Source organism: Embiotoca jacksoni, unplaced genomic scaffold (assembly GCF_022577435.1).
Source record: "Embiotoca jacksoni isolate LCO1_2020_lvr unplaced genomic scaffold, fEmbJac1.0.p SCAF_49, whole genome shotgun sequence".
Lineage (NCBI taxonomy): Eukaryota > Metazoa > Chordata > Actinopteri > Embiotocidae > Embiotoca > Embiotoca jacksoni.
In genome coordinates this window covers 763,229-777,563 of record NW_027185402.1, presented here as the reverse complement: position 1 = coordinate 777,563, position 14,335 = coordinate 763,229, and the positions used below count along the sequence as shown (strand labels likewise).

At 37.5% G+C, this 14,335-nt stretch overlaps 2 protein-coding genes across 5 annotated transcripts; both read right to left on the bottom strand.

Moving 5' to 3' along the window:
- Window positions 1-391: 391 nt before the first annotated feature.
- LOC138210916 (uncharacterized) lies at window positions 392-5,541 on the bottom strand. 3 transcript variants are annotated; one of them, XM_069170349.1, is made up of 7 exons: window positions 5,439-5,541; window positions 2,755-4,685; window positions 2,486-2,649; window positions 2,171-2,403; window positions 1,709-1,838; window positions 1,534-1,634; window positions 392-1,372 (listed from the first exon to the last, which is right to left on the bottom strand). In XM_069170349.1, exons 2-7 carry the CDS (start codon window positions 4,664-4,666, stop codon window positions 1,141-1,143), a joined length of 2,772 nt encoding a protein of 923 aa, XP_069026450.1. In that variant the 5' UTR covers window positions 4,667-4,685; window positions 5,439-5,541; the 3' UTR covers window positions 392-1,140. The 3 variants fall into 3 exon arrangements, with proteins under 3 accessions (XP_069026450.1, XP_069026452.1, XP_069026453.1); XM_069170351.1 differs by having other exon boundaries at window positions 5,430-5,454; XM_069170352.1 differs by lacking the exon at window positions 5,439-5,541 and adding an exon at window positions 5,046-5,385.
- Window positions 5,542-8,076: 2,535 nt separating this feature from the next.
- LOC138210918 (uncharacterized) lies at window positions 8,077-13,197 on the bottom strand. Of its 2 annotated transcripts, none has more exons than XM_069170354.1 (7): window positions 13,142-13,197; window positions 10,455-12,388; window positions 10,186-10,349; window positions 9,883-10,103; window positions 9,414-9,543; window positions 9,239-9,339; window positions 8,077-9,077 (listed from the first exon to the last, which is right to left on the bottom strand). In XM_069170354.1, exons 2-7 carry the CDS (start codon window positions 12,367-12,369, stop codon window positions 8,846-8,848), a joined length of 2,763 nt encoding a protein of 920 aa, XP_069026455.1. In that variant the 5' UTR covers window positions 12,370-12,388; window positions 13,142-13,197; the 3' UTR covers window positions 8,077-8,845. The 2 variants fall into 2 exon arrangements, with proteins under 2 accessions (XP_069026455.1, XP_069026456.1); XM_069170355.1 differs by lacking the exon at window positions 13,142-13,197 and adding an exon at window positions 12,749-12,766.
- Window positions 13,198-14,335: the final 1,138 nt, after the last annotated feature.

Sequence of the window (14,335 nt, the reverse complement as noted above, 5' to 3'; positions counted from 1 at the left end):
GTATATAATTCGGAGATAAAAACCTGCAGTGTCACTGGAATAACACCGAGCAAAACGGAAATTGGTTCCTTCACAATAAAAGCGCAGTCTGTGACTAAATGTGACGACGTGGGCATGTTTTTAGAGAATAAACCAGACATTTAAATGTCAAATTTCATCAAAATATGCTCTTTCTACTTTTACTTTAGTTTGTTTAGCTTTAACATAAATATGCTACCCTCATTTGTCACTTTGTATGAGCAAAGAGCTTTTCTTACAATCTTATTTTTACAGATGTATTTAGATATTTAAGATTAAACATGCCATGTATTAAGAACATAAAACACAAAAAAAGATAATCTGGAGTGAAAAATATGTATTCAATAATATATTATAGGATTTATTTGATTTCTTTTCCTTTTCATATAATGTAGTGATATCATTGAATAATAATGGGTAGGTAGGTATATACTTTATTAATCCCCGAGGGGAATTTCTTTTTTTTTTAGTGGAACATAAAACATTTTACTATGATGAAATAACTCTCGTGGTAAATGATAACAGCAGTAAAAATGAACACAATCAAAAGCAGAAGAAATTATCCTTAATTCTTGTTAATGTCAGCATATTTTCAGGTGACCTAATATCAATGGACCAGTGTGTGAAAAGATGACAATTTTATCACAGACAGTGGTACAGTTGTTCAGCTGTGCATGATAATGTTTGTTTTTATCATATGCCTTGTGAGTAATAATGAGTCCTCCGGTATACATCTTTACCTACTTAAATCTAATACAGCAGGCAAACATGATTGAGCACCCGGTGACAGTGGTTTCACCCAGTACGACTGTAACATTGCCTCACTCAGAGGAGTGCACCATTGGACTTAAATGGCAGAGATGTGCACTCCCCAAATGCATTTCAAGTTACTGTGTACAACACATTTCAAACTTTATAGGCTTATTTCACAGAAGACACTTTGATAACATAGAAGGAAATACACAGATGTAAAGCATAAAAGATGGCTGAGCTCCATTTAGCTGCTTTGGCGCCAAAGTCCTGGTATTGTAAGTGCTTAAATATAAAAAAGGCATGGTTAATATTATTGTTAACTTCAGCACTACAGCTGCTTGTTCCCTGACTTCTTTTAAGACTCTGCTATTATTTTAGAGGTCCCTTCAAGTCAGTGGGTTGAGACTCTTGAACTGGGACACCCAGATCCTCCTCAGCATTTGTTGATGGCATTGCAAAGGTGCTGCTGATGTCTTCTCTTTGAAACATTTCCTTCAACGGCGTCTCTAAATTCCACCCTCGGGTTTTGGCAAACTTGTAAATACATCCAAAGAGATTAGGAAATAATGCCATTACATCAACTTGGGCTGCATCCTTAAGACTGCAAACGAGAGGGAAACGTTTTTTACTGAATAGCAAGTTCGTGCTTTGCACAGTAAGTGATCAGAAAATTACAATTCAACTTTCAAGTCCTAGATACACGATTTAAATCATATTATCTGCTCTTTGTACCAGTTAGAGAGATTTTTGATTTAAACTTACTAGTGTTCATGGAGGTTGCGTATGAAGCGCAGTAATCCCAGTGTGTTTTCAGGGTAGGCTTTTTTCTTGCCATCCATCCTCTGGACCAACTCTGCTGGAAACTGCAACACAACGAAAAACCTTTGTCACAAAATGGAATTGACGAATACATAAATTACTGGGATGATGCAGTCACCTTATTTTTCCATTGCTGGAAGGATCCATCTCCGGCACATTTTTCTAGCGAGCTGATCAGTTCCTCGTCAGCCTTTCGACAGTTTGCAATCTCCTCCTTGTTTCCAACATTTTTCAAGTATTCAACTTGCCTGAAAAAATTTACAAAATAAACTGAATTTTTGTTTTTGTTTTTTGTGAAACTAAATTAAAAATTATTTCTCAGCATGATAAAGCAGTATGAGTGTTACTAATGCAGACAAGTTTAAAAGCTCAAGAAATGAATATAAAAGTGTTATCAACGTCGCAAATGTTAGCACGCCTGGTTCGTCCTGGATGATATCTGAGTTCCAGTCAGCATTAGCAGCCCTCACAATGCTTTATACAGAGCTGAATTGAAACCAGAGCTTCCAGATTCTGTTCTAGTGGTAAGAAAAGCAATCAATCAATCAATTAATTAATAAATCAAGTGTGTCTTTCTTACTTTCGACAAGACCAGAAAAAGGGATGACTCAAGCATTGTTCGACTGTAGGTCTGCTCCTGGGTTCTTGATTGATCATCCACTCGACGAGATCCTTTGCCACCACATCTTGAATGTGATCCAAACGGTACTTCCCAGAGTAAATGTTGTACTCACATTCAAAGGATTTGCCGAAGGGACTGCCAAAGGGATGTTGTCCTCCGGACAGGATATAATAAATCAGCATCCCTGCCACCTTAAAAATGAACACACCAATTTGATCAGTTTACATGTTTTCACCAACGTATCAATTCAGTTTGAGTGGCAGAATAACTAACCTGGATATCCGTGTTTGACTTGTACGATATAACAGAGTCTGATTCTAAAGTCTCTCTGGCCATCCAGCATTTCGTTCCTGCGCCGGCAGTGCACAAAGTTGTTTGTCCTTTGAGTAACCGCCTACTTATGCCAAAATCAGATAATCTTGCCTTCCCGTTAACATCTGCAAGACAAAACATGTAGAACATCTCATGAAACAATGTTTGGCCCTTTACTGAATTTCAGAGAATAAATTCAGTCATTTCAAAGTATTTGTAAGTTGTCTTACCAATCAAAACGTTCTGTGGTTTGAGATCTCGGTGAAGAATCTGAGGGTTTCTACAGTGAAGCACCTTTAAACTGTTAAGGACTTGGTAGACGAGATTCTTCATCATCTGTGGATCACAATCATTCTTGCTGATGTATTCTTCCAAGGTGTATTCGCAAAGTTCAAGACAAAGATATCCAAAGTTTTCATCTTCTGCGGCGTCAACATATCGAACAATAGATGGATGGTAAAGCTCTGGAAGTCGCAAGATTCCTTCCTCGTTCTTCAGCTCTTTATAGTTGCTTTGAGACATTCTCTTGATTGCAACTTCCGTGCCATCATCTCTCAGCCCCAAGAAGACTTCAGTGCCATCGCTTCCCTTCGCAATGCGGAATTCTGCATCATTCACATAAATAATGCTTTTAATTCTGGTTTTTTTACTTTCATCGGTGCCAACAAGCTTCTCGAGTTTTTCCTTCCACCTCTTGCTGATTTGTAGCCAAGTCTGCATTCCTGTTGATTTGAAGCTGTTGAATGGCTTCACGTTTGAAGCTGATTCCACAACAGGAAGTGTTGTGGAAACTTCATCATTTGGATCTTCCTGCGACTCTGACTTTTTCTTCTTCTTCTTCTTCTTCTTCTTCTTCTTGCTGGATTCAGTTACGGTCGTAGTTCTCTCACTTTCTGAGCTCGGCTTGCTGAAATAATCTTTCAGATGTCCGAGCGTGTCTTTCAGCTTTTCATTCATTTTCATACCTGCAAACATCAGTATGTCCTCGGGCACTGAACTTATCCCCACTGCTGGAAAGAGGTAAGCTGCATGTTCCACTGAGACCAAGTTTCCAAATATGCCGTATGTGTAGACCCTGATGTCAGAGGAGTGCTGCTCATTCACAAAAGGACCAACTGTTATGCAGAACTTCTCCATAAAGTTGGAGTCCCATTCATTTTTGCCTTTTGTCTTCTGCGTTATGACATACAGTGTTTGCAGAACTGCTAACACAATATCAGGTCTCTCTTTTGAGCAAAGCCGTTTCAGAAGTGGAGGAATTATAGCCAGAGCTTGATCATTTGGTATGTCTCCCATTGTGCAGAAAACTGCATTTAAACTATCGACTGTCGTTTTTACTTCCACCTCAGGAATGTGTGGAAAGCGACTGACTGCACTTGCAATGTAGGTTTTCAAATTCTCGTCTTCCTTTAGCCATTTAATGCTTCCCTGTCTGTATTTTTCTTCATCTGGTCCAACAACAGTAAAAAAAATTTCAATCATGGTCAGATGGGTTTGAGGATCCTCCAGTAATATGTGACTGTTAAAAATTCTGAACACTTCTTCAGATGATTTTTTAGAGATAGCAATTTCCAAATCTAAGAAATGTTGGAGTTTGGAGCAGCGTTCATCTCCTTTGGATGCAAAGTTATGAATCATCTGAGACAATTTTTCATTGTAAAATGAATGCTCAGGATGATTTGGAGGTAACGATGTTACCAGTGCACCAGCAGAGAGGAGCATTTTCACGATATCCTCCCTGTCATTGACGGCCGCAATTTGCAGCGGTGTGACTATTTGTGCTTCCATGGGAATCAATCCATTTGGATCAGCTTTTGCTTCGAGCAGTTTCTCCACAAAACTAACTGGTGCTTTGGACAGTGTGGCATAATGCAAAGGTGAAAGCCCTTTTTGGGAAAAAAAATTTGGGTCCACTCCCTGACTCAGAAGGTACGTAAAAATAACACTGTTGTGATTTACAACAGCAGCAATCAGAGGGGTTATACAATCACCCCACTTTCTGCAGGGGTAAACTGTATTAATGTTGCTATCTTTTAGTAATATCTTGAGCTTCTTGAAGTTGTTGTTAACTATACACAGTATTACAGGATGTGTCTCTGTCGGTGGGGAGAATTTCAGTTCAAACCTTGTGATGATATTCATTTTCTCTTCTTCAAATTACCTGTCAGGAGACAAAGTTATGATGTTATTGTTACAGAGTTTGGAGCCATTTTAAACTTTCGACAACCAATCCAAAATCTATCATTGGAGTTGAAGCTGAAGGGTTAATTGTGTTTATTTTGTTTTCAATACACATTCAATAGTTACTATGTACAACTCCAGTAATTTACATCCCCCACAGCCAAATACTGGCATGTATGTATAAATGAAAACATAAAAACTCTCCATTATTTATTGTATTTGCTGAGAAGAGTCTCAAGGAGTTGAACAATTTAATTTGGACACAAATACAGTCAAGTGAACAACTGGTTGCAAACACTAATGTCATGTTTTTCTATGATTTGCCACACCTTGCCCTCACCTTTAGAATTTCAACTTCCTGGTTTATGCAGGTTACCCAACATCAAGCAGTTCATACTTGTGCTACAAAAAGACATAAAACCCAGTGCCGTTTTCTGTACAACGCTGATAAGACCGAACCCAAATCGCGAGAAATGGGAAACTCCTTCTAAAAATGGAGACAAAATATGACGCAACACCAGCTGATCCAAGATTTCAAACTTCAAACGTCAATTATGGATTTGGATGATTGGCGGGCGAAACCGTGTTCCATTAAATCGGCTAAAAATGAGAATAAAGTATCAGAAAGTCTCCATGCGTGTGCTTTTCCTCAGAGAGCACATCGATTATTTTACAATCCAGTTGTAAGGGAAATGTTCTATGGTAGGATATTAAAAGAAATCACCGAACTCACAGCACCGAAGTTGAGTCTCCGCTGCAACTTAAACTCATGAAAACTCAGCTGTGCTTCTTCCGTATGTCTGTCACTGCCTCTTCTCTTTCTTTCTTTGTCAATTCTTCATGCTCCTCCTATTTACATGTCCCGTACACTCCTATTATGAACCGTCAAGTTTCTATCGATACCATTTTGCCCTCAGTTTTGCTTTCCAGGCTACATGCAGTAGAGACTACCTTCCCTTGTGTTGTGTGTCCGCAACCTGAAAAGAATGGGAAGTGTAGTAATGGTCTTTCACCAACTCTGTTCTGTTGGGAGGAAAAAAAAGAACATTCAGTCTTATCAACTTAAAATGAACAACAGTCAGATATAAGACAGAATAGTACAAAGTGCTCTGTCGTCAAGACAACAGGAGTTAGTAAAATATAATATTATGTATATTATAAGAAGACTATAAACAATATAATGTAGAGTTAATGAATTAATAGTTTCATAATTAAGGTTTATAATACATTCCTAATACAGTTTATGTATTAGGAGCAATATATCCACTAAAAAAAGCTCCAACATTTACCACATGAAAATATGTACGAATAAACAACAATATAGTTTTTTCACAGAACTGTCACTGTGACCACATTTTAATATTGGTCCACAAACATTACAGAGAGCGCAAAAGTTGCCGTTTACGTGCCTTTAGTTGAGGAAAGCGTGAACACATACCTTTCCAAAATCACTAAACACCTTTCATGTATGTTGAGTTTGGCCTCAGAAACCATGTTTTACAATTTTGCTTGTATTGCAAACTGAAATGTCCATAAAAATATAACTTTGCTGTGATGAAGGCTGATGAAATCTGTTTTCTTTCAAACAGACCTAAAGACAAGTGTGTAAATCAATTCATGTAAAATCATGTTTTTTAGAAAGCTGCAGGCAGCTTGTGTTTTTTTCTCAGAGATACGTTGTTCTGTACGACTTCTTCATTCTATAAAATGAAGCCTCAATTTCCACATTAATGACAAATAAAATAGGTTGGACTGTGTTTTATGGTCTTCTCTTAAATACTGATGGGTAGCTAAATTTATAGTAAAGCATTTTATAAACTACATAAAGTATTATGAAATGAATATTACATTTAATATAAATACATTTTACCTCAACCAACGACAGCAGTAAAATGCAAAAGTCATAGTAATTTAACTATTCAGTCACACGTGAGTTTCCTTGACGTCTACATATAACAAAATATCTGTGAGGTGTGATTTTAGTACTTGTGTACAAATGTAAATAAGTGTGTTTGCACCTTTATGGCTCAATGAAACAATGGCTGTGACTCAAATTGCATTCTTGCGAACCTCCTCTTTCTCTTTTGAGTGCATGAGCATGAATACCCGGAGAGTGAACTCATTCTGGTCCACAAATTGAGTATAGACAAGTTTCACCCTCAACAGTCGCCATCTTGTCTACTTGGCGGGTGAAGCAGGAACCAATTACTTATTTCCTAACTGCAGAACGCAGCAGTAAACCAATGCAAACTGTACACGTCCACACAAAAGTGTTTATTCTTTACGAAGTACCACTAAACGGCCGTAGGATAGAAAACATCACTAAGTTCATTGTGTGTATGAATGAGAGCACAAAAACACATTCATTTTTAGGTAAAACAACCAAATAAAGCCACCAGATATGTTTGCTGATGATGCATTCAATGTTACGGTTATTTCTGGTTAATACAGCACAGCAGTGTTTGATTTGAGAAAAAAATGACCTCTGAAAATTCACTCAATTCACAAGTAGGGCTATTTTTAATTTGCTGATCATAAAATGTTTACAGAAGTCTAAAATATTTTTTGTCAAGCCATGTGTGTGATGACAGAAATGAGATTTTTCTGTTTCACAGTCAGCAGGATGTTTGCGGGACTGACATAATGTCCATGCGTTAATCCCTAACTGGCAGTATAGTGTGTGACCTCCCTAATCAAAAGAATAACACAAAAAATATGGCAACAGGACACCGTATAACAATGAAAACACATTTTCAAAAACTGCTATAAGTTGCTGTTGTGAGATGAATTATCATCACACATGGTCAGAGTTTTAACTGTTTGAGATTTGTAAATGAATGAATAAAACAATTTTGTCAGATAAATTGAAATCAGATTTTAGCTCATTAAGAATATTTGTTTATTTTCAATAGAAAAAGAAATAGGAAACAACTTCTGGTACATCATCAAAAATGAGAATATTTGTATACATTTTTTTTTTAGCATGTATTGTCCTTGAAATTTTAAAAGATTATATATGAAAAGCTTGGCGTATATAATTCGGAGATAAAACCTGCAGTGTCATTGGAATGACAGCAAAACAGAAATTGGTTCCTTCACAATAAAAGCGCAGTCTGTGACTAAATGTGACTACGTGGGCATATTTTTGGAGAATAAATCAGACATTTAAATAAAATGCAAATTGCATTAAAATATGCTCTTTCTACTTTTACTTTAGTTTGTTTAGCTTTAACATAAATATACTACCCTCATTTGTCACTTTGTATGAGCAAAGAGCTTTTCTTACATTCTTATTTTTACAGATTTATTTAGATATTTAAGATTAAACATATCATGTATTGTTCAGAATATGAAACACAGAAAAGAGAATCTGGAGAAAAAAAAATTTATTCAATAATATTTTGCAAATTTGCAATAATATTAACTTGAATTAAAAAAAAATAAATGTTACAGAACCTCCTCATGCCAGAGCATGACACTCAATATAAAATAATTTTTGCACCTCTTACAATTTAGTACAAAGATCTTTTATGATTTTTGTGTGACAAAAAGGTTTGTAAAGTTTGCATCTTTAAGTCAACGGAAAATAATTTATGCCCAGTATATTTAATTCCTTGACAATTTTTCTGTCAGGTCACGACAGGTAATGGGACATGAGAAGAACCAGCTCTGTTTTTTTAAGAACGAAATCATCATAAGATTTCTTTTCTTTTTTTTTCCTTTTCATATAATGTAGCAATATCATTGAACAATAACAGAACATTAAAAAATGCACTATGATGAAATAAGAATAGCAATAATAAAATGATAAATGATAACAATAGTAAAAATGAAAAAAGTTACTTTGTACGACACATTAAAATGGACATGAATGGCAGAGATGTGCACTCCCCAAATGCACTTCAAGTTATTGTGTACAACACATTTCAAACTTTATAGGCTTATTTCACAGAAGACACTTTGATATCATAGAAGGAAAAACAAGGTGTAAAGCATAAAAGATGGCTGAGCTCCATTTAGCTGCTTTGGCTCCAAAGTCCTGGTATTGTAAGTGCTTAAATATAAAAAGGCATGGTTAATATTATTGTTAACTTCAGCACTACAGCTGCTTGTTCCCTGACTTCTTTTAAGACTCTGCTATTATTTTAGAGGTCCCTTCAAGTCAGTGGGTTGAGACTCTTGAACTGGGACACCCAGATCCTCCTCAGCATTTGTTGATAGCATTGCAAAGGTGCTGCTGATGTCTTCTCTTTGAAACATTTCCTTCAACGGCGTCTCTAAATTCCACCCTCGGGTTTTGGCAAACTTGTAAATACATCCAAAGAGATCAGGAAATAATGCCATTACATCAACTTGGGCTGCATCCTTAAGACTGCAAACGAGAGGGAAACATTTTTTACTGAATAGCAAGTTAGTGCATTGCACAGTAAGTGATCAGAAAATTACAATTCAACTTTCAAGTCCTAGATACACGATTTAAATCATGTTATCTGCTCTTTGTACCAGTTAGAGAGATTTTTGATTTAAACTTACTAGTGTACATGTAGGTTGCGTATGAAGCGCAGTAATCCCAGTGTGTTTTCAGGGTAGGCTTTTTTCTTGCCATCCATCCTCTGGACCAACTCTGCTGGAAACTGCAACACAACGAAAAACCTTTGTCACAAAATGGAATTGACGAATACATAAATTACTGGGATGATGCAGTCACCTTATTTTTCCATTGCTGGAAGGATCCATCTCCGGCACATTTTTCAAGCGAGCTGATCAGTTCCTCGTCAGCCTTTCGACAGTTTGAAATCTCCTCCTTGTTTCCAACATTTTTCAAGTATTCAACTTGCCTGAAAAAATTTACAAAATAAACTGAATTTTTTTTGTTGTTGTTGTTTTTTTGTGAAACTAAATTAAAAATGATTTCTCAGCATGATAAAGCAGTATGAGTGTTACTAATGCAGACAAGTTTAAAAGCTCAAGAAATGAATATAAAAGTGTTATCAACGTCGCAAATGTTAGCACGCCTGGTTCGTCCTGGATGATATCTGAGTTCCAGTCAGCATTAGCAGCCCTCACAATGCTTTATACAGAGCTGAATTGAAACCAGAGCATCTAGATTCTGTTCTAGTGGTAGGAAAAGCAATCAATCAATCAATTAATTAATAAATCAAGTGTGTCTTTCTTACTTTCGACAAGACCAGAAGAAGGGATGACTCAAGCATTGTTCGACTGTAGGTCTGCTCCTGGGTTCTTGATTGATCATCCACTCGACGAGATCCTTTGCCACCACATCTTGAATGTGATCCAAACGGTACTTCCCAGAGTAAATGTTGTACTCACATTCAAAGGATTTGCCGAAGGGATGTTGTCCTCTGGACAGGATATAATAAATCAGCATCCCTGCCACCTTAAAAATGAACACACCAATTTGATCAGTTTACATGTTTTCACCAATATATCAATTCAGTTTGAGTGGCAGAATAACTAACCTGGATATCCGTGTTTGACTTGTACGATATAACAGAGTCTGATTCTAAAGTCTCTCTGGCCATCCAGCATTTCGTTCCTGCGCCGGCAGTGCGCAAAGTTGTTTGTCCTTTGAGTAACCGCCTACTTATGCCAAAATCAGATAATCTTGCCTTCCCGTTAACACCTGCAAGACAAAACATGTAGAACATCTCATGAAACAATGTTTGGCCCTTTACTGAATTTCAGAGAATAAATTCAGTCATTTCAAAGTATTTGTAAGTTGTCTTACCAATCAAAACGTTCTGTGGTTTGAGATCTCGGTGAAGAATCTGAGGGTTTCCACAGTGAAGCACCTTTAAACTGTCAAGGACTTGGTAGACGAGATTCTTCATCATCTGTGGATCGCAATCATTCTTGCTGATGTATTCTTCCAAGGTGTATTCGCAAAGTTCAAGACAAAGATATCCAAAGTTTTCATCTTCTGCGGCGTCAACATATCGAACAATAGATGGATGGTAAAGCTCTGGAAGTCGCAAGATTCCTTCCTCGTTCTTCAGCTCTTTATAGTTGCTTTGAGACATTCTCTTGATTGCAACTTCCGTGCCATCATCTCTCAGCCCCAAGAAGACTTCAGTGCCATCGCTTCCCTTCGCAATGCGGAATTCTGCATCATTCACATAAATAATGCTTTTAATTCTGGTTTTTTTACTTTCATCGGTGCCAACAAGCTTCTCGAGTTTTTCCTTCCACCTCTTGCTGATTTGTAGCCAAGTCTGCATTCCTGTTGATTTGAAGCTGTTGAATGGCTTCACATTTGAAGTTGATTCCACAACAGGAAGCGTTGTGGAAACTTCATCATTTGGATCTTCCTGCGACTCTGACTTCTTCTTCTTCTTCTTCTTCTTCTTCTTCTTCTTCTTGCTGGATTCAGGTACGGTCGTAGTTCTCTCACTTTCTGAGCTCGGCTTGCTGAAATAATCTTTCAGATGTCCGAGCGTGTCTTTCAGCTTTTCATTCATTTTCATACCTGCAAACATCAGTATGTCCTCGGGCACTGAACTTATCCCCACTGCTGGAAAGAGGTAAGCTGCATGTTCCACTGAGACCAAGTTTCCAAATATGCCGTATGTGTAGACCCTGATGTCAGAGGAGTGCTGCTCATTCACAAAAGGACCAACTGTTATGCATAACGTCTCCATAAATTTGGAGTCCCATTCATTTTTGCCTTTTGTCTTCTGCGTTATGACATACAGTGTTTGCAGAACTGCTAACACAATATCAGGTCTCTCTTTTGAGCAAAGCCATTTCAGAAGTGGAGGAATTATAGCCAGAGCTTGATCATTTAGTATGTCTCCCATTGTGCAGAAAACTGCATTTAAACTATCGACTGCCCTTTTTACACGCGCCTCAGGAATGTGTGGAAAGCGACTGACTGCACTTGCAATGTAGGTTTTCAAATTCTCGTCTTCCTTTAGCCATTTAATGCTTCCCTGTCTGTATTTTTCTTCACCTTGTCCAACAACAGTAAAAAAAATTTCAATCATGGTCAGATGGGTTTGAGGATCCTCCAGTAATATGTGACTGTTAAAAATTCTGAACACTTCTTCAGATGATTTTTTGCGAATAGCAATTTCCAAATCTAAAAAATATTGGAGTTTGGAGCAGTGTTCATCTCCTCTGGATGCAAAGTTATGAATCATCTGAGCTATTTTTTCATTGTATAAAACATGATCAGTATGATTTGGAGGTAACAATGTTACCAGTGCACCAGCAGAGAGGAGCATTTTCACGATATCCTCCCTGTCATTGATGGCTGCAGTTTGCAGCGGTGTGACTATTTGTGCTTCCATGGGAATCGGTCCATTTGGATTAGCTTTTGCTTCGAGCAGTTTCTCCACAAAACTAACTGGTGCTTTGGACAGTGTGGCATAATGCAAAGGTGAAAGCCCTTTTTGGGAAAAAGAATTTGGGTCCACTCCCTGACTCAGAAGGTACGTAAAAATATCACTGTTGTGATTTACAACAGCAGCAGTCAGAGGGGTTATATAATCACCACACTTTCTGCAGGGGTAATTTTCATCAATGTTGCTATCTTTTAATAATTTCTTGAGCTTCTTGAAGTTTTTGTTAACTATACACAGTATTACAGGATGTGTCTCTGTCGGTGGGGAGACTGTCAGTTCAACCCGTGGGATGAAATTCATTTTCTCTTCTTCAAATTACCTGTCAGGAGACAAAGTTATGATGTTATTGTTACAGAGTTTGGAGCCATTTTAAACTTTCGACAACCAATCCAAAATCTATCATTGGAGTTGAAGCTGAAGGGTTAATTGTGTTTATTTTGTTTTCAATACACATTCAATAGTTACTATGTACAACTCCAGTAATTTACATCCCCCACAGCCAAATACTGGCATGTATGTATAAATGAAAACATAAAAACTCTCCATTATTTATTGTATTTGCTGAGAAGAGTCTCAAGGAGTTGAACAATTTAATTTGGACACAAATACAGTCAAGTGAACAACTGGTTGCAAACACTAATGTCATGTTTTTCTATGATTTGCCACACCTTGCCCTCACCTTTAGACTTTCAACTTCCTGGTTTATGCAGGTTACCCAACATCAAGCAGTTCATACTTGTGCTACAAAAAGACATAAAACCCAGTGCCGTTTTCTGTACGACGCTGATAAGACCGAACCCAAATCGCGAGAAATGGGAAACTCTTTCTAAAAATGGAGACAAAATATGACGCAACACCAGCTGATCCAAGATTTCAAACTTCAAACGTCGATTATGGATTTGGATGATTGGCGGGCGAAACCGTGTTCCATTAAATCGGCTAAAAATGAGAATAAAGTATCAGAAAGTCTCCATGCGTGTGCTTTTCCTCAGAGAGCACATCGATTATTTTACAATCCAGTTGTAAGGGAAATGTTCTATGGTAGGATATTAAAAGAAATCACCGAACTCACAGCACCGAAGTTGAGTCTCCGCTGCAACTTAAACTCATGAAAACTCAGCTGTGCTTCTTCCGTATGTCTGTCACTGCCTCTTCTCTTTCTTTCTATCAATTCTTCATGCTCCTCCCATTTTATTTACATGTACAGTAGAGACTACCTTCCCTTGTGTTGTGTGTGCGCAACCTGAAAAGAATGGGAAGTGTAGTAATGGTCTTTCACCAACTCTGTTCTGTTGGGAGAAAAAAAACAACATTCAGTCTTATCAACTTAAAATGAACAACAGTCAGATATAAGACAGAAAAGTACAAAGTCAAGACAACAGGAGCTAGTAAAAGATAATATTATGTATATTAATAGAAGACTATAAACAATTTTATGTAGAGTTAATCAATTAATAGTTTAATAATTAAGGTTTAGGCTACATATAATTTGTTTTTTGTTTTTGTACCTTGTAGAAAGCACCACAAGCAATTTGATGTGTATAAATGCAAATAACCTGCAAATGATTTTATGATATAATAATGGACTTGTCTCTATAGTTGTATTGCTGTATCTCACAAGATTGTATTATTGAGATTAGAAAATGACATTCAGATAAAAGGAACTGCACTGGGTTGGTTTAAATTCCATCTATCAAATCGATTTAAATTTGTTTATTTCCACAATTACTGGTCCAGGCATCTAAAAGTTAGACGTGCAATGGCACAAAGTTCGGTGCTAGGTACGATTCTGGGGTGAAACATGTTGCTCAGTGTCAGAAAGCTCTATTAATCGCAGGTCATAGGTCCTACAGCAGGACGATAACCCAAAACATAGCTGCTAAAATCATCCAAGAATGGTCAAGAACAAAACATTGGACTTCTCTGAAATGGCCTTCCATGCGCCCTCATCTGAATCCTATCAAACATTGATGGAAGGGGTTGAAATATGCAGTCTGGAGAAGTCATCCTTCAAACTTGAGACAGCTGGAACAATTTGCTCGGGAAGAGTGGACCAAACTACCTGCTGACAGGTGCAGAAGTCTCACTGACACAAACAGAAATCCCTTGTTTGGAGTGATCGCCTCTGAAGTTTGTGCAACCAAATATTAAAGGGCCTATCATTTTCATGGGGTGGAGGAAGGTGGAAAATGGGGGGAGGAAAAGGGCTACTGCGGTCCAGCCGCTTCCTCTTTGTCGCTCTTGTCGTCGTTGTACTTCCTCCTGC

Excerpts from the sequence above, each read along its gene's own strand:
- LOC138210916 (XM_069170349.1), bottom strand. The coding sequence starts at position 4,666 with ATGAATATCATCACAAGGTTTGAACTGAAATTCTCCCCACCGACAGAG. Across the intron at positions 2,650-2,754 it reads ACCACAGAACGTTTTGATTG|ATGTTAACGGGAAGGCAAGA; the intron begins GTAAGACAACTT and ends TTTGTCTTGCAG. Across the intron at positions 1,373-1,533 it reads CGCAACCTCCATGAACACTA|TCTTAAGGATGCAGCCCAAG; the intron begins GTAAGTTTAAAT and ends TCTCGTTTGCAG.
- LOC138210918 (XM_069170354.1), bottom strand. The coding sequence starts at position 12,369 with ATGAATTTCATCCCACGGGTTGAACTGACAGTCTCCCCACCGACAGAG. Across the intron at positions 10,350-10,454 it reads ACCACAGAACGTTTTGATTG|GTGTTAACGGGAAGGCAAGA; the intron begins GTAAGACAACTT and ends TTTGTCTTGCAG. Across the intron at positions 9,544-9,882 it reads TTCTTCTGGTCTTGTCGAAA|GCAAGTTGAATACTTGAAAA; the intron begins GTAAGAAAGACA and ends AAATTTTTTCAG.